We start from the raw sequence: 25420 nt of genomic DNA on the forward strand, positions 1-25420 counted from the left end.
AGGCAGGACTAAGTATTATCTAGTCCATCCCTGACAGGTGTTTGTCTAAGCTGCTCTTAAAAATCTCCAGTGATGGAGACTCCACAACTTCCCTAGGCAATCTGTTCCAGTGCTTAACCACCCTGTCAGTTAGGAAGTTTTTCCTAGTGTCCAACCTAAACCTCCCTTGCTGCAGTTTAAGCCCATTGCTTCTTGTCCTGTCCTCAGAAGTTAAGAAGAACAATTTTTCTCCCTCCTCCTTGTAACAACCTCTTATGTACTTGAAAACTGTTATCATGTCCCCTCTCACTCTTCTTGGAGAGCTGGAACTCCAGCAACTAAAGGAAGTTACTAGATCACAGGCCCTGGTTCTCATGGGAGACTTCAATCACCCTGAAATCTGCTGGGAGAGCACTACGACGGTGCACAGACAATCCAGGAAGTTTTTGGAAAGTGTAGGGGACAACTTCCTGGTGCAAGTGCTGGAGGAACCAACTAGGGGCAGAGCTCTTCTTGACCTGCTGCTCACAAACCGGGAACAATTAGTAGGGGAAGCAAAACTGGATGGGTACCTAGGCAGCAGTGACCATGAGATGGTCAAGTTCAGGATCCTGACACAAGGAAGAAAGGAGAGCAGCAGAATACAGACCCTGGACTTCAGAAAAGTAGACTTTGACTCCCTCAGGGAACTGATGGGCAGGATCTCCTGGGAGAATAACATGAGGGGGAAAGGAGTCCAGGAGAGCTGGCTGTATTTTAAAGAATCCTTATTCAGGTTACAGGGACAAACCCTCCCGAAGTGTAGAAAGAACAGTAAATATGGCAGGCGACCAGTTTGGCTTAACAGTGAAATCCTTGCTGATCTTAAACACAAAAAAGAAGCTTATAGGAAGTGGAAGATTGGACAAACAAGCAGGGAAGAGTATAATAATATTGCTCGGGCATGCAGGAGTGAAATCAGGAAGGCCAAATTGCACCTGGAGATCAGGAAGGCCAAATCGCATCTGGAGTTGCAGCTAGCAAGAGATGTTAAGAGTAACAAGAAGGGTTTCTTCAGGTATGTTAGCAACAAGAAGAAAGTCAAGGAAAGTGTGGGCTCCTTACGGAATGAGGGAGGCAACCTAGAGACAGAGGATGTGGAAAAAGCTAATGTACTCAATGCTTTTTTTGCCTCTGTCTTCACGAACAAGATCAGCTCCCAGATTACTGCAGTGGGCAGCACAGCATGGGGAGGAGGTGACCAGCCCTCTGTGGAGAAAGAAGTGGTTCGGGACTATTTAGAAAAGCTGGACGTGCACAAGTCCATGGGGCCGGATGCGCTGCATCCGAGAGTGCTAAAGGAGTCGGCAGATGTGATTGCAGAGCCATTGGCCATTATCTTTGAAAACTCATGTTGATTGGGGAAGGTCCCGGATGACTGGAAAAAGGCTAATGTAGTGCCCATCTCTAAAAAAGGGAAGAAGAAGGATCCTGGGAACTACAAGCCAGTCAGCCTCACCTCAGTCCCTGGAAAAATCATGGAGCAGGTCCTCAAGGAATCAATTCTGAAGCACTTAGAGGAAAGGAAAGTGATCAGGAACAGTCAGCATGGATTCACCAAGGGCAAGTCATGCCTGACTAATCTAACTGCCTTCCATGATGAGATAACTGGCTCTGTGGATGAGGGGAAAGCAGGAGACGTGTTGTTCCTTGACTTTAGCAAAGCTTTTGACACAGTCTCCCACAGTATTCTTGCCAGCAAGTTAAAGAAGTGTGGGCTGGATGAATGGACTATAAGGTGGATAGAAAGTTGGCTAGATCGTCGAGCTCAACAGGTAGTGATCAATGGCTCCATGTCTAGTTGGCAGCCAGTATCAAGTGGAGTGCCCCAAGGGTCGGTCCTGGGGCTGGTTTTGTTCAATATCTTCATTAATGATCTGGAGAATGGTGTGGATTGCACCCTCAGCAAGTTTGCAGATGACACTTAACTGGGAGGAGAGGTAGATACACTGGAGGGTAGGGATAGGATACAGAGGGACGTAGACAAATTGGAGGATTGGGCCAAAAGAAATCTGATGAGGTTCAACAAGGACAAGTGCAGAGTCCTGCACTTAGGATGGAAGAATCCCATGCACCGCTACAGACTAGGGACCAAATGGCTCAGCAGGAGTTCTGCAGAAAAGGACCTAGGGGTTACAGTGGACGAGAAGCTGGATATGAGTCAACAGTGTGCCCTTGTTGCCAAGAAGGCCAATGGCATTTTGGGATGTATAAGTAGGGGCATAGCGAGCAGATCGAGGGACGTGATCGTTCCCCTCAATTGGACATTGGTGAGGCCTCATCTGGAGTACTGTGTCCAGTTTTGGGCCCCACACTACAAGAAGGATGTGAAAAAGTTGGAAAGCATCCAGCGGAGGGGAACAAAAATGATTAGGGGACTGGAACACATGACTTATGAGGAGAGGCTGAGGGAACTGGGATTGTTTAATCTGCAGAAGAGAAGATTGAGGGGGGATTTGATAGCTACTTTCAACTACCTGAAAGGGGGTTCCAAAGAGGATGGCTCTAGACTGCTCTCAGTGGTAGCAGATGACAGAACAAGGAGTAATGGTCTCAAGTTGCAGTGAGGGAGGTTTAGGTTGGATATTAGGAAAAAACTTTTTTACTAGGAGGGTGGTGAAGCACTGGAATGCGTTACCTAGCGAGGTGGTGGAATCTCCTTCCTTTGAAGTTTTTAAGGTCAGGCTTGACAAAGCCCCGGCTAGGATGGTTTAGTTGGGGATTGTTCCTGCTTTGAGCAGGGGGTTGGACTAGATGACCTCCTGAGGTCCCTTCCAACCCTGATATTCTATGATTCTATGATTTTTTGATTGGAGTACAGTGGTCGACCGGAGATTGCTCCTCTGTCAATTTAGTGGGTCTTCATTAGACCCTCTAAATCGCACAGGACATGACATTTTTCACAGTCCTCATCGATGTAGCTAGGTCAACCTAATGTTTAGGTGTAGCCCAGGCTTGAGTGTGTAATCTTGGGAAAGTCCTTTCCCCTCCCAGTGCCTCTCCTCCTCCTCCCACCCTGTGTCTGCCTTGTCTATTTGGACTGTGAGTTCTTTGGGGCAGGGGCTGTCTCTCACTGTTTGTATGTACGATACTTAGTACAATGGAGCCCCAATCCCAGGTAGGGCTTCTAGGCACAACTATAATATACAATTTGTAATATAAAATAATCAAATCCCCCTCCACCACTGAACCCCTTAACGTCTTGTTCAGAGTTACAGAACACTTAAGAGTTACAAACAACCTCCATTCCCGAGGTGTCTGTAACTCTGAAATTCTACTGTATACAATAATAATTGTGTTGGCCAGGCAGAATTTTCCCCGTATGACTTTCTTGAGAAGAAACAGAACCTCAATAAATGACAAGACAAGCTATATTTTCATTGTCTTCCCGTGCTATTTTTAAAATGACAATTTTATCTCAGCATTGAAAAGCCTCTAAAATACACATGGAACATGGTGGCTTTTTTTGAAAGGCATGCACTGATTCACTGCTTTAGATGAGGGGGTTGATCACGATAGTCAGGACCATGTGAAAGGGAGGGAAGACTTTATTCAGCTCTCTCCAAGTGTCAGCTGTCGGTGACAGATACACAACGATCAAGGTCCCTTAGAAGATGGTCACCACAATCAGGTGAGAGGAGCAGGTGGAGAAATCCTTTTTCCTCCCGGTGGTGGTCTTGATTCTCAGGATGCTGATGATGGTATAAACGTAGGAGGCCACAGATAGCAGAAATGGGGTAATGTCCCTACAGACACCAACACAAAGGTAACCAGCCTAACCTGGTGTGTATCACTACAGGAGAGTTTTAACATGGCCAATAGGTCATTGCAGCATTGCAACATTTTCATCAAAGATCTGGAAGAAAATACAAAATCATTGCTGATAAAATTTATAGAAGACAAAGATTTACAGAGTGGTAAATCAAGATGAGGAAAAAGGCAGTCACACAGAGTGATCTGAAGCTTTTAGTAAGTTGGGCCTAGTCAAACAGAATATATTTTAAAAGAGAAAAAGGCAAAGTTTTCCAATATGGAATCCCAGACATATGTACAGAATGGGAGACTCTATCCAGGAAAAAAGGAGTGAGAAGGATTTAGAGGTCATAGTGGACAAAGAACTGAACAAAATTTCCCAGTGCAATGATATGAAAAACAGGGCTAATGTGATCCTTGCATGTATAAACAGGGGAGTAATGAGGAGGTGAGGATTTTATTTGCATATACGGCATTGGCTGAGACTGGTACTGGAATACTGCAACCAGTTTTGCATCCTTAGAAAGCATGATGAAAAAATGGGAGGGTGAAGAAAGAAAGAAAGAAAGAAAGAAAGAAAGAAAGAAAGAAAGAAAGAAAGAAAGAAAGAAAGAAAGAAAAACTCACACACACACAAATGATCTATGGGTTGGAGAATATGCCCAACAGTGAGAGAGCTAGATAATTCAATCAAGATTGAGAGGGGAGTCAATCACAGGGAGAAATTACATTACATTCACTGGGAGAAAATACTGAGTATGAAAGTGTTCTTTAATCTAGTGGAGAAAGGCATAACAAGAACCAATGGCTGGAAACTGAAGCTGGAAAAATCCAGATTAGAAATTAGGCACACTTTCTGATGTTGATTAATCAGTGGAACAAACTACCAAGGAAGAGTGAGATTCTTCATCTCTTAATGTCTTCAGATCAAGACTGAATTCTTGTCCGGAAGGTGCTCTAGTCAACATATTAGGCTTGGAGAATGGGGTACTTGGGTGAAATTTAATGGCAGGCCCTTCCGAAGTTTTCTAAGAAGGCCTCGGTATCATCGCCTGCCTTGTAGGTGGGGAACTTTCTGGGATGGGAAGTGGTACCTGGAGAAGGATTGCTAGGGTTTGTTGATATATTCTGCGGAGCCCTTGCCTTCTCAGATGACAGAACGAGGAGTAATGGTCTCAAGCTGCAGTGGGGGAGGTTTAGATTGGATATTAGGAAAAACTTTTTCACTATGAGGGTGGTGTAACACTGGAATGCGTTACCTAGGGAGGTGGTAGAATCTCCTTCCTTAGAGGTTTTTAAGGTCAGGCTTGACAAAGCCCTGGCTGGGATGATTTAACTGGGAATTGGTCCTGCTTTGAGCAGGGGGTTGGACTAGATGACCTTCTGGGGTCCCTTCCAACCCTTATATTCTATGATTCTATGATTCTATGATTCTATTCTCCATCTCCAGTTCATGCTTCCTCTCTTTTTCCTTCTCCTCCAGTTCTTTTTCCTTTGCCTCCATAGCTCTCCTGTGAGCAGCCGCTTAGTGTTGTTCTGCCTCTTTCGCTGCCTCTCTTTCTTTGTCCTTTGCCTCCATTTCTTTGTCCTTTGCCTCCATTTCCATCCGCATGAGTTCTATCTGTCCTTCATGTTTCTTTTGTTTTTGTCTCAGCCTCAAATCTGGCTAATTCCAGCTTTTGTTGAGGTGTGGAGTCTGTCATCCTAACCTCTCTGTTTTTAACTAACTTTACACCCGAGAGTTAGACAGAAAACCAAAACAAAAAAAAGACTTGGCTTGTAAAATTTTGCTGTGCTGAATATGATACCTATATTCTCTGATAGTGATTGTCAGCCTGCAGAGAAATCCTAAAAAAAAAAAAAAACACCCTAACACCTTTGTCTCCAGGCAAATAGGCAGAAAACCCCTCTAGTTACTTTTAGGTAAAAAAAAAAGCTTCAGGTCTGTGAAGACTTGTGAATTTCCTTGCAGGAGGTTAACTACTCTGCCTTTAGGTAGAAAAAACTGCAATTCAGAAAAGATAATTCCCTTTTGTCTCTGCTCTGGCCCCAAAGCAAAGCAAAAAAAAAAAACCAAAAACCCTTCCAACTATTTCCAGTTGGAGAGCTGCTTTCTAGCAGCCCAAAGGATTTTAAAAATTTCCTTTTAAAATCTGTTTTTCTAGTTCAAAAAATCTTAAATTGATCTAAAAATGATTTCAAGTTAACACCACCACTCTGCCACCATGTCAAGGTTCCTTCCCCACTCTGAACTCTAGGGTACAGATGTGGGGACCTGCATGAAAACCTCCTAAGCTTACTTTTACCAGCTTAGGTTAAAACTTCCCCAAGGTACAAACTATTTTACCCTTTGCCCTTGGACTTCCACTGCCACCACCAAACTTTATCTGGGTTCCTGAAAAAAACAACCTTTTTTTCCAGCCTCCGTCCCTAACCCCGAAGCCCCGTGCTGATCCATAGAGTATATGACTTTTACAGCCCATACTCCAATTTGTCCACATCCTTTCTGTGGTGGGTGGCTGAAAACTGGATGCAGTACTCCAGATGTGGCCTCACCAGTGCTGAATAGAGGTTATACATCTAGGACAAAGAAAAACTGGTCATACTTGCAGGATGGGGGACTTATACTGGAAAGAAGTGACTCGGCTTATCAAAAAGAAACCCTGACAATCCTTTTTTCTTTTAGCTCCCCCAACCAAAAAAAATTTTTTTTGTCAAAATAAAATATATTTAGGGTTTTCCAGATGAAAATATTAGGGGTTTGGTTGAAAACCAAGACATTTCAGCTGAAAACAAAAGTTGTGTTTGGACTGAAAATGTTTGGTTTTCAGATTTTTCAGTTAAGAGGGTTTTTTGTTTCTTTCTTTGTTTGTTATTTGATAGTTATGGGGTTTTTTGCAAGCAAAAAAGGGACAAGATTTCTGTGTTTTTTGCCAGTCCAAATTTTGCATCTTAATATGGCTTGATAGAATTATAAATGCTGAGTTTCATGTCATTTTAAACTTAGAGATTTTAGCTGAGATTTTCAAAGCTGCCTTGCTGATATGGATACTCAAATCCCATTAAATCTAATGGGAATTGGGGGCCCATTCTCCTAGGCAGCTTGGAAACCCTCAAATTTTAAGGATCAAAGGTTTGCACTGTACTTTTAGGATTGCTGCTTTAATATATGTTCATTGAGACCTAGTCCTAAATATTCCAACCACCCTTGTGGCTGGCACATCCAGAACTGAACAGGGAGTGTTAAGGGCTAAATATATGAACCAGTACAGAATGAGCTAAAAAGCCAAACCTTTGTAAGTATGGGCTGTAAAAGTCATATACTCTATGGATTAGCACGGGGCTTCGGGGTTAGGGACTGAGGCTGGTAATATACACTCATGAGTGGGTCATACCAACACATACGTATGAGTAGCTTTTCTCAGGTACATAGTCTATTGAAAGTGCTTGTAAGCCTGAGTCCATAGGCTGTAAAGAATCTCTGCAGAGATCGACATAGAGATGATGTTGATAACTTAACAGCACCTTGACATTTAAATTGAGATCCACAAAATTCACTACATGAGCTCTAAAAGTGTTTGTGATTTTGGTCAGTCTGAGTTTGCATGTTCCTGTGACTAAATAAAGTCACAAATATTGAGTTTCCTGCAGGGTTAAATGTACAGATTTTAGCTGGGATTTTTAGAGATGCCCACATGATGTGGTTGGAACTGTGTGTTCGTATCTCCTGGGCAACTTTGAAAATATGAGCCTTTAAATGACTCGATAATGCCAACAGTTTGTAGAAGTAATGCTGTGCACACTTTATAGAGCCTGGGACAAGGAGTCAGAAAACCTGGGCTCCTTTTCTAGCGCTACCACTGACTTCTAGCACTGTCACTTCCCTGCTATGTGACTCAGTTTCCACTCCCACCTTTAATCCATTTAGATTGTACTCTCAGCACGGCAGGATCTGTTTTTTACTATGTGCACGCACAGGACTTAGCACAATGGGGCCCTGGTCTCAGCTGAGATCTCTTGGCATTAAACCAATAACAACAGAAATATAGAAACCATACTGAGATAACATACTTTGCCTTTGATCAGTGGACAAGGGTTGTATGAGAGATTCAGAGCCCTTTAAGGGATGGGACGTCCATTCCCCTTCCTTCTAATGGAAATTAGGCATCTAACTCCCTTGGGCAACTCTGAAAATCTCAACCTGAATGTTACTGTGAAAAGATAATCCCCCCCACCCCCCAAAACTGGGATTGGGTCGGCTGACATGCATTGCTCCTATAATTTCAAAATGTTTCATTTCAATTTTGACCTTTTTATTTTTTAAGTTAAAATAAATTTCAATGTGAAATGCAAAAATGCAAATGTGGCTGTAACAATAATTGGAAGCTTTTCATTTAGGAAATGTTGAGACGAGGTGTTTGGACAAGCTCAGTCATTTTGGATTCCCAACACAAGGAAGTGTGTCAAAACTTTCTCTTCTGAAAGAACAGTGTCAGTGTTGATAAGCTGGCATTTTCCAGTGGAAAACAAAAGTTTTTAAAAAAGAGTCTGGACCATCTCTATATCTAACGATAAATAAAATGGCTGATTTTTTCAAAAGAACAAAAGGGAGGACTGTGTTCAAATCCCACATGGAAACCCCTGCCATTGTTATTGCCGCCATCAGCTAAAATGTCAAGGGAGGTTTCCCCTTCTCCCACAACGAATAAATAAGGAATTAGGAGAGACACTGACATTCAATAGATGGATAGAAGGCAAAATGAATGCAGCTGGGTAGCAGAACTAACACATATAGTCAAGCATAGGCAGGGCTCCTTATTGAACGATCTCACCTGAACATAGGCGCTGACTCCATGGGTGCTCCTCCAGAGGAAGCCGGCACCCATGCATCATAATGATGAGGAGGAGGATGGAAGATAGACAGCAGAACCCATATCCTGGTGTCAATACTATGAGTGAAGAGTTCACATCAGAGATTTTGGCTGGTAATACCTCCTTCTTAAAGGTAAACCAATTTACAGGTTTATGGAATTTAAGGACAGAAAGAACCATTATGGTCATCTAGCCTGACCACCTGCATAATACAGGCAAGATAATTTCAGCCAGTGATTCTTGCATAGAATGACAACTTCTGGTTGAAATTAGGGCATACCTTTAAGAAACATATTCAGTCATGACTTTTATAACTTTAAGTGACAGAGACTATATCACATCCCTTTGTAAGTAGTTCCACAGTTTTCTATCCTCTTTAGGAAAGATAAAAGATTTGATAGATCATCTTACCGAATCCTTTGTTTCCACTGCAACATTTGCCCCTCTAAGTTGGAAACAACTATAGACTCTGATTCAGGAAGGTACTTAAACATATGCATAACTTTAAGCTTATGAGCAATCCCATGTAAGTTAATCGGACTGCTCTTGTGCTAAAAGCTAAGTGCAAGTTGAGTATCTTCTTGAATTGGGGTCATAATACTTTAGACAGAAAGGAGACATAACCTTTTTTTGATATTTCCTTCACCAGGGAGTAGCAAATGTATGTAGAACACTCTGGGTTGATTTAGAGTCAGTATTAGCCAGAGGGAAAGTAGAAGGAGTTTCAGAGGAATGTCTTCCTCCATTATTGGTTTGGAACTGAATTCCATTGAGCGTTTGAAGTCAGGATGAAGAAAGAGTCAGAGGTTAGAAATATGGGTAGAAAAGGAGAAAACAAAATTCAGCCTGGGAAGATGCAGGCAATTCATAGAGGGAAAGCCAAAATGAATATGTATTGAATTGGAGGGTCTCATAAATATAAAGGGAGGGTAAACACCTTTAAAATCCCTCCTGACCAGAGGAAAAACCCTTTCACCAGTAAAGGGTTAAGAAGCTAGGATAACCTCGCTGGCACCTGACCAAAATGACCAATGAGGAGACAAGATACTTTCAAAGCTGGAGGGGGTGGAGAGGAGAAACAAAGGTTCTCTCTGTCTGTGTGATGCTTTTGCCGGGGACAGAACAGGAATGGAGTCTTAGAACTTAGTAAGTAATCTAGCTAGAGACGCGTTAGATTCTGTTTTGTTTAAATGGCTGATAAAACAGCTGTGCTGAATGGACTGTAGATTCCTGTCTGTGTGTCTTTTTGGAACTTAAGGTTTTGCCTAGAGGGATTCTCTATGTTTTGAATCTGATTACCCTGTAAGGTATTTACCATCCTGATTTTACAGAGGTGATTCTTTTACTTTTTCTTCAATTAAAATTCTTCTTTGAAGAACCTGATTGCTTTTTCCTTGTTCTTAAGATCCAAGGGTTTGGGTCTGTGGTCACCTATGCAAATTGGTGAGGATTTTTATCAAGCCTTCCCCAGGAAAGGGGGTGTAGGGTTTGGGGAGGATTTTGGGGGGAAAGACGTTTTCAAGTGGGCTCTTTCCCTGTTATATATTTGTTAGACGCTTGGTGGTGGCAGCAATAAAGTCCAGGGACAAAAGGTAAAATAGTTTGTACCTTGGGGAAGTTTTAACCTAAGGTGGTAAAAATAAGCTTAAGGGTTTTTTCATGCAGGTCCCCACATCTGTACCCTAGAGTTCAGATTGGGGAAGGAACCTTGACAGAGGGCAAAACCTGGAAAGCAGTAATAATGAAAGATATCTATCTGTGTTCATCTGCCTCACTATACTTCATTTCCAACAATTACTCTCTCTCTCTGGTCATTCATTCTTGAGTGTGTGTCACTCTGTCTCTCTCTTTGTCAGTCTGCCTATCCATTCTTCTGTCCATCGATCTCAATCTATCTCTGTTTGTCTGACTTCTCATTCTTTGATTCAAACAACCTCTCTCTCTCTCACATGATCATTGCTGCGGTGTCTGAGTGCCTTATCAAAGGACAAAAAAGTGGACATGCATTTTCAGTATAATCGAGTTTCCAATAAAGCCAGTAATGGTTTTTGTAGAGACACTGAGCCTCCATATGATTGCCATTAGGAGAGATCCGAGTGAAAACGCCACAAGAAAAAATAAAAACAAAATTTGGAACACATGTAAACCAATTTTGTATAAAACTGATCTCCTTGCAATACTAGTTGATACTTAGTTAATACTAAGCATACTATAAAGTTTCTTTTCTTCCCCCAGCTTCACTTCCAGACCCATGCAGAAGCTGGAAATCAAACGCCCATCACAAAATTAATCCTGCTGGGATTTGGGGATCTCCCTGAACTACAGATTCTTCTCTTCCCGCTGTTCCTAGTGATCTACTTTGTGACCATGTCTGGGAACATCCTCATCATTGTTCTAATTGTAGCTAACCAACACCTGCACACCCCCATGTACTTCTTCCTGGGGAACCTGTCCTGCTTGGAGATCGGCTATACCTCCACCATCCTGCCCAGGATGCTGGCCAGTCTCCTGACAGGGGACAGAACCATTTCTGTTAGCGGGTGCATCATGCAATTTAATTGGTTCAGCTCCCTGGTAGCTGTAGAATGTGCTCTCCTAGCAGTGATGTCTTATGATCGGTACTTAGCAATATGTAAACCCCTGCACTATGCAATGCAGATGAATGTCAGCTTGTGCCTCCAGATGGCATCTTTGTCTTGGATTAGTGGCTTTCTGGCTAGCACTGTCACAACATCTTTGTTAGCACAGTTCACTTTCTGCGGCCCAAATGAAATTGATCATTTCTTCTGTGATTTCACCCCTCTGATCAAACTCTGCTGCAGTGACACCAGCCAGATGGAACTTGTGACCTTCATACTCTCCTCCATCTTCACCCTTCCCACATTCCTATTAACTGTGACATCCTACATTTCTATCATCGCCTCTATCCTGAGAATCCCTTCCACCACCAAGAAGCAAAAAGCCTTTTCCACCTGCTCTTCTCACCTCATTTTGGTGACAATTTTCTATGGAACACTAATGATTGTCTACATGCTACCAGATCGTGCTACAATGGGAAACCTGAACAAAGTATTCTCTGTCTTCTACACAGTCCTGACTCCCATGGTCAACCCCCTCATCTACAGCCTGAGAAACAAGGAGGTGAACAGGGCCCTGAGGAAAGCTCTTGTGAAATGGGTGCCTTTCCCACAAAAATCAGTAAAGGCAAACTCGATTTGCTAACATTTGCATGAAATGGAGGTACATAAGAATGGCCATACTGGGTCAGACCCAAGGTCCATCTAACCCAGTATCCTGTCTTATCACAGTGGCCAATGCCAGGTGCCCCAGAGGGAATGAACAGAACAGGTAACCATTAAGTGATACCCGTTGTGTCTCCCGTTGTGTCACCCATTCCCAGCTTTTGGCAAACAGAGGCTAGGGACACCATCCCTGCCCAATCAGAGCTCAGCATGCTGTGCCCCATCCCTTAACACCCACCCCTCTGGTAAACTCTTGTTCATGTGTGTGGTCCTTAGTTATATGTGTTTTTTCCTATGAAAATAATCAAAAAATGTAATTTTCTGCAAAAAATATCATGACATTTTTAATATTTTTTCAAAGAAAATCACATTTAAAGGATTCTTAAAATGTTTCATTTATCCACTGTTTGGCAAATGAAAAGAATTAATAGCCATTTCAATAATATGTTCAACGAAATGAAAAAAAATGGATTGAAAAAATTGTACAAAAACTATTGAAATAAACTTGTTTTTAACTCCTTGAAATGAAAATATTCCCGATTTTTTTATTTTGTCTTAACGCAATATTTTCTCTAAATGTGCAAATTCATGAGGGAAGAAAACCTTGTTGTCACTATGTCTTTGGGTCAGGAAATCACTCTTTTCCTTTAACAATTTATCTTGCAGGTCAGTTCCAATACAGTGAAGAATTATCTATCTTTCTATAGATTTTAAGGGCAAATGGGGCCATTACAATCATCTAGTCTGCATACTATATGGAATATAATTTCTCTCAGTTCTTCCTACATTAGTCTTGCTTTAGATTCATAGATACTAAGGTCAGAAGGGACCATTATGATCATCTAGTCTGACCTCCTGCACAACGCAGGCCACAGAATCTCACCCACCCACTCCTGCAAAAAACCTTACCTATGTCTGAGCTATTGAAGTCCTCAAATCGTGGTTTAAAGACTTCAAGGAGCAGAGAATCCTCCAGCAAGTGACCCGTGCCCCATGCTACAGAGGAAGGCGAAAAACCTCCAGGGCCTCTTCCAATCTGCCCTGGAGGAAAATTCCTTCCCGACCCCAAATATGGCGATCAGCTAAACCCTGAGCATATGGGCAAGATTCACCAGCCAGATACTTTAAACACTTCAGGTGACAGAAATCCATCACATCCCTGGATAAGTAGTTCCAATTGTTACTTAATCTCACTGTTGAAGAGATATTACTTATTTACAGTTTGAATTTCTCTAGAATAAGCTTCCATGCATTGGATATTTTGACACATTGTGTGCAAGATTAGCCATTTAATCAATGTATCTAACTGTCTGACAAAGCTGGTTGATTTTTTTCCCAATAGGGAAAATTAGCACCAGTAAATTTTGACTTTAAATTTTTAAAAAAGGGCAAAAAACTACCAAGAAGTGAAAATATTTCAGCCCTAAAACAAAAGTATATACATTTCTTTTGGATTTTCTGATGAAAATTTAATTTTCTGTGAAAAATTTAGTTTTAACCAAAACTCCAATTTTCCATTTTTTTGAGAAGCTCTATCTATCTATCTATCTACCAAATAAAATTGTACAATGCTGATTCCACAGTAATATATAGATTAAAGGTTTCAGAGTGGTAGCCGTGTTAGTCTGCATCAGCAAAAACAATGAGGAATCTTTTTGGCACCATAGAGACTAACACATTTATTTGGGCATAAGCTTTCATGGGCGAGAGCCCACTTCATCAGATGTATCTGTGACAAGGTGCCACAAGGACTCCTTGTTGTTTTTGCTGTATAGATTAAAATGTCACTGAAACTTTTGTGGAAAATGGAAACATTTCAAAGTTGGGGACAGCTTTTCATGGAAAGCCGAATTTTCAAGATAAGCTGTTTTTCACTGGAAAAACATTCTTCTCGAAAAATTTTGATCATATCTATTTTAGTTCAAGATTTCATGACATAACGCTCCCCAGGCCACTGTAATTTTGAATGGGGTGATAGGAAATTAAAATATATTTTTCTGTGAGAGGTTGATTTTAAATGAAAATATGATTGTTGTTTCAAGTTTCTGAGGTATCTGAAATTATACAGGAAGTCCTGGGGTGGGGAAGGGGCATCGAAGAAGTGGGGACAGAGTGTAAGTGAAGAGATAAAAAGTGTCTGATTGATCTTCTGACACTGAAATTTTGCACATCAGTGAAATAAATAAAAAGAGGAACATAAATAATGCCAATTCCAAAATGTGTGCACTGACACGTGTAGTTGTATAAAGATATCTATCTCTCTACACATACATGTGTGTGTGCATGTATAGATAGAAAACAGGTCCTTAAAAATATAATGAAATTAAATGTTATGTAGCTATGTTATGTGAATATTTGTATTCATGGATATGTAATATTTTAGCACTAATGTTAATAATAATAATAAATATTTAATATTTCCCTTCAAAAATGTCCATCTTTGAAATGAAAATAACCCCTAAAATACAGACAAGATTTTCAAAAATATTCATTCTCTACAAAAATATCATGACATTTTTATCATGTTTAAGAGAAAATACCATTTAAAGGGTTATCAAAATGTTTCATTTACATGGTATTTTGTAAATGACAAAAGTTCAACAGTCATTTCAATATTGTTTAAAAAACATTGAGAAGAAAATTGTGTTAAAAACTCTAGAAAACTATTGAAATAAACTCTTTTAAACCTTTGGAAATGTGCAGATTCTTGCAATTTTGAATTTTTTCCTAATTTTTTTTTCTCTTATTGGTCATAAGTAGGGCCCTACCAAATTCACGGTCCCTTTTTGGTCAATTTCATGTTCACAGGATTTTAAAAATCATAAATTTTATAATTTCAGCTATTCAAATCTGAAATTTCTCAGTGTTGTAGTTGGAGGGGTCTTGACCCAAAAAGGAGTTGTGGGGTGGTCACGGGGTTATTGTGGGGGGCAGGTTGGGGTACTGCTACCCTGACTTCTGGGCTGCTGCTGACAGTGGAGCTACCGTCGGAGCTGGGCAGCTGGAGAGCGGGGGGCTGCTGGCTGGGAGCCCAGCTCTGAAGGCAGGGTCACCACCATCACAGAAGTAAGGGTGGCATGGAATGGTATTGCCACCCTTAATTCTGTGCTGCTGATGGTGGGGTGCTACCTTCATATCTGGGTGCCCAGCCAAAAGCTGCTGCTCTCTGGCTGCTCAGCTCTGAAGGCAGTGCACACAAAAAGCACACAAAAGACCAGATTTCACAGGGGGATACCAGATTTCACAATCCATGATGCCTTTTTCATGGCCGTGAATTTGTTAGGGCCCTAGTCATAAGAACATAAGAATGGCCATGCTAGATCAGACCATTGTTCAGTCTAGCCCAGTATCCTGTCTTCTGACAGTGGCCAATTGCCAGTTGCCCCAGAGGGAATGAACAGAATAGGTAATCAAAATTATGGTCAAAATTAATTGGGGGAAAAAACGTGTCTCAGTATATCTTTGCATCAGGAAAGCTCTCTTTTCTTCTACTCTAAATTACCTTGCATAATAGTAATAACACTGTAAAGAATGACCTATCAATCTATCTATCGATCTATCCCTCCACACATTCATCTATCGATCTACCAACCTCTCTAACAATCTGTCTGTCATCATCATAATCTACTCCAGATTCTCTAAAAGAAAAGGAGTACTTGTGGCACCTTAGAGACTAACCAATTTATTTGAGCATGAGCTTTCGTGAGCCACAGCTCACTTCATCAGATGTTTACCGTGGAAACTGCAGCAGACTTTATATACACACAGAAATCATGAAACAATACCTCCTCCCACCCCACTGTCCTGCTGGTAATAGCATATCTAAAGTGATCAACAGGTGGGCCATTTCCAGCACAAATCCAGGTTTTCTCACCCTCCACCCCCCCACACAAATTCACTCTCCTGCTGGTGCTAGCCCATCCAAAGTGACAACTCTTTACATAATCAAGTCGGGCTATTTCCTGCATAGATCAGGGTTTTCTCACATCCCCCCCACCCCCATACACACACAAACTCACTCTCCTGCTGGTAATAGCTCATCTAAACTGACCACTCTCCAGGTTTAAATCCAAGTTAAACCAGAACATCTGGGGGGGGGGGTAGGAAAAAACAAGAGGAAACAGGCTACCTTGCATAATGACTTAGCCACTCCCAGTCTCTATTTAAGCCTAAATTAATAGTATCCAATTTGCAAATGAATTCCAATTCAGCAGTTTCTCGCTGGAGTCTGGATTTGAAGTTTTTTTGTTTTAAGATCATAGAATCATAGAATCATAGAATATAAGGGTTGGAAGGGACCCCAGAAGGTCATCTAGTCCAACCCCCTGCTCAAAGCAGGACCAATTCCCAGTTAAATCATCCCAGCCAGGGCTTTGTCAAGCCTGACCTTAAAAACCTCCAAGGAAGGAGATTCTACCACCTCCCTAGGTAACGCATTCCAGTGTTTCACCACCCTCATAGTGAAAAAGTTTTTCCTAATATCCAATCTAAACCTCCCCCACTGCAGCTTGAGACCATTACTCCTCGTTCTGTCATCTGCTACCATTGAGAACAGTCTAGAGCCATCCTCTTTGGAACCCCCTTTCAGGTAGTTGAAAACAGCTATCAAATCCCCCCTCATTCTTCTCTTCTGCAGGCTAAACAATCCCAGCTCCCTCAGCCTCTCCTCATAAGTCATGTGTTCCAGACCCCTAATCATTTTTGTTGCCCTTCGCTGGACTCTCTCCAATTTATCCACATCCTTCTTGAAGTGTGGGGCCCAAAACTGGACACAGTACTCCAGATGAGGCCTCACCAATGTCGAATAGAGGGGAACGATCACGTCCCTCGATCTGCTCGCTATGCCCCTACTTATACATCCCAAAATGCCATTGGCCTTCTTGGCAACAAGGGCACACTGCTGACTCATATCCAGCTTCTCGTCCACTGTCACCCCTAGGTCCTTTTCCGCAGAACTGCTGCCTAGCCATTCGGTCCCTAGTCTGTAGCTGTGCATTGGGTTCTTCCGTCCTAAGTGCAGGACCCTGCACTTATCCTTATTGAACCTCATCAGATTTCTTTTGGCCCAATCCTCCAATTTGTCTAGGTCCTTCTGTATCCTATCCCTCCCCTCCAGCGTATCTACCACTCCTCCCAGTTTAGTATCATCCGCAAATTTGCTGAGAGTGCAATCCACACCATCCTCCAGATCATTTATGAAGATATTGAACAAAACCGGCCCCAGGACCGACCCTTGGGGCACTCCACTTGATACCGGCTGCCAACTAGACATGGAGCCATTGATCACTACCCGTTGAGCCCGACAATCTAGCCAGCTTTCTACCCACCTTGTAGTGCATTCATCCAGCCCATACTTCCTTAACTTGCTGACAAGAATACTGTGGGAGACCGTGTCAAAAGCTTTGCTAAAGTCAAGAAACAATACATCCACTGCTTTCCCTTCATCCACAGAACCAGTAATCTCATCATAGAAGGCGATTAGATTAGTCAGGCATGACCTTCCCTTGGTGAATCCATGCTGGCTGTTCCTGATCACTTTCCTCTCATGCAAGTGCTTCAGGATTGATTCTTTGAGGACCTGCTCCATGATTTTTCCAGGGACTGAAGTGAGGCTGACTGGCCTGTAGTTCCCAGGATCCTCCTTCTTCCCTTTTTTAAAGATTGGCACTACATTAGCCTTTTTCCAGTCATCCGGGACTTCCCCGGTTCGCCACGAGCGACCTTCATGTCTGTGATTGCGTGACCAGAGAGATTGAAGTGTTCTCCGACTGGTTTATGAATGTTATAATTCTTGACATCTGATTTGTGTCCATTTATTCTTTTACGTAGAGACTGTCCAGTTTGACCAATGTACATGGCAGAGGGGCATTGCTGGCACATGATGGCATATATCACATTGGTGGATGTGCAGGTGAACGAGCCTCTGATAGTGTGGCTGATGTTATTAGGCCCTGTGATGGTGTCCCCTGAATAGATATGTGGGCACAATTGGCAACGGGCTTTGTTGCAAGGATAAGTTCCTGGGTTAGTGGTTCTGTTGTGTGGTATGTGGTTGTTGGTGAGTATTTGCTTCAGGTTGCGGGGCTGTCTGTAGGCAAGGACTGGCCTGTCTCCCAAGACTTGTGAGAGTGTTGGGTCATCTCTCTTTAAAATAAAATAAAATATTCTCTCTCCCCTATTCCTTGTTGTTTCATAGATACAAACCTCTTGTATTTTAGACACATCAATAAAATTAATTAATTAATTAATTAATTAAAAATTAATATTTTTCTTTCACTATAGTCTTCTAAAAAGGACCTGGTATTGAGAGAACAGGGATCCAAATACACCACCATGTATCACAGACCCCGGTGTAAATCCAAGTCCCCATCAGAACTGGACAAAGACAACTTGCTAACCATCAGTGGTCTGAAAGGATAGTGTACGTTACATCACCACACAACAAACCAGTTGCATTACAAAAGAGGAAGCTTGAGATTCCTTCATGTTTCCTTCCTGCCAGGGGGTTTAATAGGCATATAGCTTGTGTTATGGATGGCCAAAGTTTGTAAGAGGAGTGTGATGGGGTTACCTGGTTAATATTCATATTGGATTTTGAACACAGGGTAGGATGTTCTGCATATGTAAATGAAGTAGAAGCAGTCAAACATAGACATTATCTTAGTACCCATTACTACTCTTGTTGCTACTACTACATTTACTTGGACACCTCACAGCAGGAGTTATTCAGTGGTACTAAAGGGGGCAAAAGTTTCTATGGTTTCATAAAGGCTTAGGCCATAAGGGACCATTAGCTCATCCATTCTGCCCTTCTGTTATCATAGGTCATTACGTTTCACCCACATACTAAGCACAATGATTTCAGTTAAACTAAAGGTATTTCAGCCCTCAGAAGACTAAGCTGTTGTATGCCACAGGCACAGAACAGGAACATAAGAATGGCCATACTAGATCAGACCATTGTTCAGTCTAGTCCGGTATCCTGTCTTCTGACAAAAAGAAAAGGAGGACTTGTGGCACCTTAGAGACTAACCAATTTATTTGAGCATAAGCTTTCGTGAGCTACAGCTCACTTCATCGGATGCAGATGAAGTGAGCTGTAGCTCACGGAAGCTCATGCTCAAATAAATTGGTTAGTTTCTAAGGTGCCACAAGTACTCCTTTTCTTTTTGCGAATACAGACTAACACGGCTGTTACCCTGAAACCTGTCTTCTGACAGTGGCCAATGCCAGGTGCTTCAGAGGGAATGAACAGAACAGGGCAATTAGTGAATGATCCATCCCCTGTCATCCAATCCCAGTTCCTGGCAGTTGGAGGTTTAGGGACACCTAAATCATGGGGTTAAGTCCCTGACTGTTTTGGCTAATAGCCATTGATGGACCTATCCTCCATAAACTTATCTCAATCTTTTTTTAACCCAGTTATATTTTGGCCTGGCAATGTCCCCTGACAATGAGTTCCATAGTTGATTGTATGTAATGTGAAAAAGTACTTCCTTTTGTTTGTTTTAAACCTGCTGCCTCTTAATTTCATTGGGTGATCCCTAGTTCTTGTGTTATGTGAAGGGGTAAATAGACTTAGGTGCTATGAATGGTTGAGGTCCCTGTGGCAGGGAATTGATCAGCTGAGATGTGACCATTTGATCCTAGCAGGTGATCCACACTCCATGCTGAAGAGAAAGGTGAAATCCTATGAGGTCCCTGCAAATCTGACCTGGAGGAAAGGCCTTCCAAATCCCAAATGTGGTGACCAGTTAGCCCCAGCCAGGCACCTACAGCAAGCCTTCAGACCGTTGCTCCAACCCTGAGAATGAAAAGGGTGCAGGGCACCCCCATACACTCCTGCACTGGATACAGGAGTATGGTATGGGCCCAGGAGGAGATCAGTCATAACCCCTTACCAGAGAAGCACTATATCGGTCAGAATCAGCCTCTTGGTCTAATCCAGGAGCTGAGCTCATGGTGAGGACACGATTAAGCCATTTACTAATTATACTACTACTGCTTCTGTGACTTATTCCACCATCATCACCACAACCTGAACCCATGTTACTACTGCTTTTCTTCTTCTAGCTTGCATCCCACCTAAACAGAGTCAGCTCTTCAAGTCCTTCTTCTCCATTCCAGTCTGTCTTGAAGCAGTTCCTCTGAAACTTTTCAGCTAACCAGATCCTTTTGTAGGACATCCATCCATCTAGCTTTGGATCATCATTCTGTTACCCTCCTCTTCTAAGTTCAACAGGCTGTTTCCCATCTGTTCTTCCAATTTTCCTTTCACACGCCCAAATCATCTAAACCTGGATTCTCTTAGCTTTTCTATAATCAGTACCGCCTTCACACTTCCTCTAATTTGTTCGTTCCAAGCATAGCCCATTCTTATACCTCCAAGCATCCACCTTAACAATTTCATTTCCACTTTATTCAAGATCTGCTCTAGTCTCTAGTAACTTGTGTCACTACTATTGTTAATTCAACAGAAGTTTTGCTTTTGACTTTAATGGGGCCCAAATTTCTTGCCAACACTCTCCATGTAAGTTGGACAATTGCTCTGCCCTGACTCCTCTTCCATGTCCCCAGCCAACACCTTCTTCTTTTCTCTTTGGCAGAGCTTTAATGAGGCCTCTAGAGCCTGTGGTGTGTTAGCTGCGACACATGGAAGCCTATTATTTGTACATACCCTAGCAAGGCAGCTTTGATCATATATCCTAATGCAGAAAAGCTACAGCAACATGTGGCCATAAAAAGAAATACTGCATTGTTCTGAGGCTGTGATGGACTTTCTGTGACCTCTAACCTCTGGGCCTCTGGGTGTTTCTCTAGTGGGAAAAAAAAGAATCAACTACACATGTTCAATTTCCATGAGGACCCACTGATTACTTCTTGGGGGTCACTAAACAATGGCAGTGGCTTCAACAGTGCCTGCGTCCTGGTGACATCAGTGTTTCATGATGCTACCCTAGTCACAATCACTGCAAAGCAATGGTCGCGAACCCAGCATGACATCACGCACAGCTTGGTTCAAACACAAACCAACTCACCAGCTCTCTGAGCCTGAACCAGACTGATCTAAGCTGCCCATTTTTTGATAGCTCGCTACATCAGGTGTAGCCAGCTGTGTAAGTCTGGAAGCCTCTGCTCTTCAACTATGATAACTAAGGGCAGTTCTGGTTGCTTGGAAACATCACAGCAGAGCCTCTTTCAGGGTACCTCCCTGGTGAACACCAAAATGTATATAAATGGGTGCCTTTTGTCACTTGGAGAATTGTGCTGAAGCAGAAGCAATTTGCTCCCAAGCAGGTAAGTTAGAGGGGAATGGATGAAATTAATATATATATATAATTAGAAAACCTGAAAACAGATGAATTTTCAGGTTTTGGGTGGAAATTTTGGAGGTTTGGTTGCAAAAGTACCCCCAAAAAATGCTTTGTGAGATTTTTTTGTTTTTCAATGAACAGTTGAAATTTTCCACAAGGGAAAAATACAACAAAAAACCCCCACCAAACCCAAAACATTTTTTCACCTGTCCAACTTGAAAGGTTTACATTTCGACTGGAATGTCTGAAACAAATAATCTATGCTTTTAATTGCCAATGGGAAATAAGTATCTAAATCCTCTAGATGGTTTAATAAATTATAGCCAACATGTTTTATCTGTTTCTATATTTTTGGGTCATGTCCTTGTATATATATATATACATATGCGTGTTTGCATTTGTAGGTTTCTGCATCCTTGTGTATATATGTGAATAGAATTGTGCTTTTGCATTTGATTGCATTTTTGGTGATTACGATCACATGTTCATATGCTTGTGTGCATCATTGTTTTTATGTTCACATGTGTATAAACTGGTCTATTGGATAGGGGAGGAGCAATAGATATGATATATTTTGATTTTAGTAAGCCGTTTGATGCAGTCCTCCATGACTTTTTCATAAGCAAACCAGGGAAATGTGATCTACATTAAATTACTATAATATGAGTAAAAAACTGATTGAAAGGCTGTACTGAAAGGTACGTCCACACAGCAAAAAAACTAACCCTGTGTCTGCAAGTCTCAGAGCCCGTATCTATAGATTTGGGCTTGCGGGGATTATGCTATGGCATTAAAAATAGCCATGTAGACTACCAGTTTGAAGCTCAGGGAGAGGAATGGGTTTCAGAGCCTGACCTCCAGCCCAAGCCAGAATGTCTACATGGCTATTTTTATTGTTGCAGAATGAACCCTACAAGACCAAGTCTGCAGACCCAGGTTCTGAGACTCACTGCTGCTGGGTAGTTTTTGGTGTGTTTTTGTTTTGTTTTGTTTTTGCCATTTAGATGTATCCAAAGAGTAGTTATCAATGGTTCTCTGTTTAACTGGGAGAATGTATCTAGTGGGGTCCCAAAGGGATCTGTCCTGGGTCTGGTACTATCCAATATTTTCATTAATGATTTGGATAATGGAGTGGAGTGTATGCTTATAAGATCTGCAGATGACACCAAGCTGGAAGTCTTTGCAAGCACTTTGGAGGACAGGATAAGCATTCAAAATGACCTTGACAAACTGGAGATTTCATCTGAAATCAACAAGATGAAATTCAATAAAGGCAAATGCAAAGTTAGGAAGAAAAAATCAAATGCACAATTATGGCTAAAAAGGATCTGGGGGTTAGAGTGGATCACAAATTGAATTTGCGGAAAAAACAGCTAATATTCTGGGGTGTATTAACAGGAGTGTCATATGTAAGATACAAGAAGTAATTATATCAGCACTAGTGAGGCCTCAGCTGGAGTACTGTGTGTAGGGCTTAAGAAAGATGTGCACAAAGTGGAGAGAGTCCAATGGAGAGCAATGAAAATGATCAAAGGGTTTAGCAACCCTGAGCTGTGAGGAAAGGTTAAAAAAACTGGGCGTGTTCACGCTTGAGAAAAGACGACCGAGGGGGGGACCTGAGAACAGTCTTCTGATATGTGACGGGCTGTTTCAAAGAGGATGGAAATCAAAAGATATGCTCCAGAAATATGCATTGAAGCCAGTTACCTTTATAATACATTTTGACAAGTTACAAAACGCTATACATCATGAAAATCCAACCCACTAGTTTGTAACAGCTCCATAACTTGTTGCTTTGTTCTATACTTTTCTCATCTCTGTTTTGGATACTACATTCCAAACCAGTTGCTCAAAGAATGGCCACCTGAAAGGCGATTGCCCATCAACTTTGATAACACATGGCTAGAGGCATCAGCTTGTCCTTTGTCTTTGAGAAACCAGTCTACCCCCTCTTGCTGTCCAGAGGACCCTGTTTACTATTTATATGTAAACTGAGGTAAACATGCATTTCTTTGTTTTGGGCCATGTGCTTTTGAACATGGGCTTATAACATCATAGAGGGGGATTTCATAATTTGACATATCATGTTGCTACATACATTTCACCAGAATAGTATTGACCAGCAAGTTATTAGTTTTCAAATGATACCTCACAAGGCATAAGTTGTACCAAGATTACTGCAATAGAGGGGTGCATTCGGTCACACAACCCTTTTGCATTTGCGTTCCATGAACATATGAGCACACAAGGCCAGACCCACACCTCATATAAACTGATGTAGCTGCATTAATGCCGGTGGAGCTATTGTGATTTATATCAGCTGAGGACATGACCCTTAAGATTAACAAGCTGAAATACAGCCCAGGAGACAAAGTTAAATAATACCTTTAAGCCTCAACTTATAGTACATGCCAGGCTAGGCAGTCATCCAATGAAGGGTGGAGGAAACACCGCCAGAGAAATGTAACAGAACAGCACTGTGTAAATTTTGAGTAACACACTTTCTGAGAATGATCTGGAGACAAAATATTCTTTACTGATGAACTCTATGAGCACTTTTATATCATGAATATATTGGAGAATTTTTGTTTCTGTTCTCAGACAATTCAAAAAAGAAAGTAATAGAAATGATGAAAAGCTGCAATTCATGAAATAACTTCTTTGTTCTGTGTTATTCAATCCTCTCGAGAAATGCCAGTGGTGGAGAATTGGCCAACAGACCATACAAGTGGGCGTTGATTTAAAAAAATGGAAGTTAGAGGGCCAGTGTTACCTCACATTTCATTTAACATCTGCGTTAATTATCTGAAAGGGGCATGTTAATGAAATAGCCAAAGTATTTTCAAATACATCTCTGAATGACATACACGACAGAAGGAAACAGACAGAGCTAGAGGTTAGCAACACGGACAGAAAAATCTATCTATCTATCTATCTATCTATCTATCTATCTATCTATCTATCTATCTATCTATCTATCATAGAATCATAGAATCATAGAATCATAGAATATCAGGGTTGGAAGGGACCCCTGAAGGTCATCTAGTCCAACCCCCTGCTCAAAGCAGTACCTATTCCCAGTTAAATCATCCCAGCCAGGGCTTTGTCAAGCCTGACTTAAAAAACCTCTAAGGAAGGAGATTCTACCACCTCCCTAGGTAACGCATTCCAGTGTTTCACCACCCTCCTAGTGAAAAAGTTTTTCCTAATATCCAATCTAAACCTCCCCCACTGCAACTTGAGACCATTACTCCTCGTTCTGTCATCTGCTACCATTCATCCACAGAACCAGTAATCTCATCATAGAAGGCGATTAGATTCGTCAGGCATGACCTTCCCTTGGTGAATCCATGCTGGCTGTTCCTGATCACTTTCCTCTCATGCAAGTGCTTCAGGATTGATTCTTTGAGGACCTGCTCCATGATTTTTCCAGGGACTGAGGTGAGGCTGACTGGCCTGTAGTTCCCAGGATCCTATCTATCTATCTACATCACTATGGTATCACAACTAAGGCCCTGATCTTACAGAGATTGCCCACATACTTAATTTTGCACACTATAATCAGTCCAATTGACTTCCATTCATTGAACTATTGGGCTCCAAGGGTGACATGGGGAAAAACTAAAAATAAAATGAGTGGTTGTAAAGTGATGTGGTTGCCAAAATGTCCAGTGTAGAGAAATCAATGCATCCTTCCATCTGTCCTCCATTAAGAATGATCAGAGTGAAATAGCTATAAAAAAATCTACACTGATGGGCATAAATATAAACAGCAGACATGATGGCAAGAGGAAGTTGTTTCTATATTTCTGAATGCAGAACATTGTGCATGGTCTCTCAGCTGAGAGGTGAAATGACTGACCAAAGGTTGGAAACAAAACCCAGGTCTTCTGAGTTCCATGCTACAATGCAGCCCACCCACAGTGCATTGGAGAGGTGTCACTCCAGCAACGGATCATGTGGCAAGAGAAATATACAAGCAATATTGCTGAGGAAAATGTTTAGATTTCTCCAGCAGCAGTGATAGCTGGTGGTAAACACCCCAGTCCAGTTTCTTCAAGTAAGACTAGGGATGGTAATCATCAGAGGGTCCTTTTTTGCAATAATTGAATTGTAAATGTTGGCACTGTACTACAAAAGCAAATGTCTCTTTATTATCATTGCAGCATTCTCTTCCCCCCTCCCATGGATACTCCCCCTGGCACACATGAAAGCAGAAAT

At 41.7% G+C, this 25420-nt stretch overlaps 1 protein-coding gene across 1 annotated transcript; it reads left to right on the forward strand.

Moving 5' to 3' along the window:
• The first annotated feature begins 10884 nt into the window (after positions 1-10884).
• On the forward strand, positions 10885-11865 carry LOC125622530 (olfactory receptor 11A1-like). The gene has a single exon (XM_075119018.1). The coding sequence runs from the start codon at positions 11011-11013 to the stop codon at positions 11863-11865; it is 855 nt and encodes a 284-aa protein (XP_074975119.1). The 5' UTR covers positions 10885-11010.
• Positions 11866-25420: the final 13555 nt, after the last annotated feature.

Source organism: Caretta caretta, chromosome 13, assembly GCF_965140235.1.
Source record: "Caretta caretta isolate rCarCar2 chromosome 13, rCarCar1.hap1, whole genome shotgun sequence".
Taxonomy (NCBI): domain Eukaryota; kingdom Metazoa; phylum Chordata; order Testudines; family Cheloniidae; genus Caretta; species Caretta caretta.

Bases quoted from the DNA above. Each gene is read 5' to 3' on its own strand.
- LOC125622530 (XM_075119018.1), top strand. From the start codon at position 11,011: ATGTCTGGGAACATCCTCATCATTGTTCTAATTGTAGCTAACCAACAC.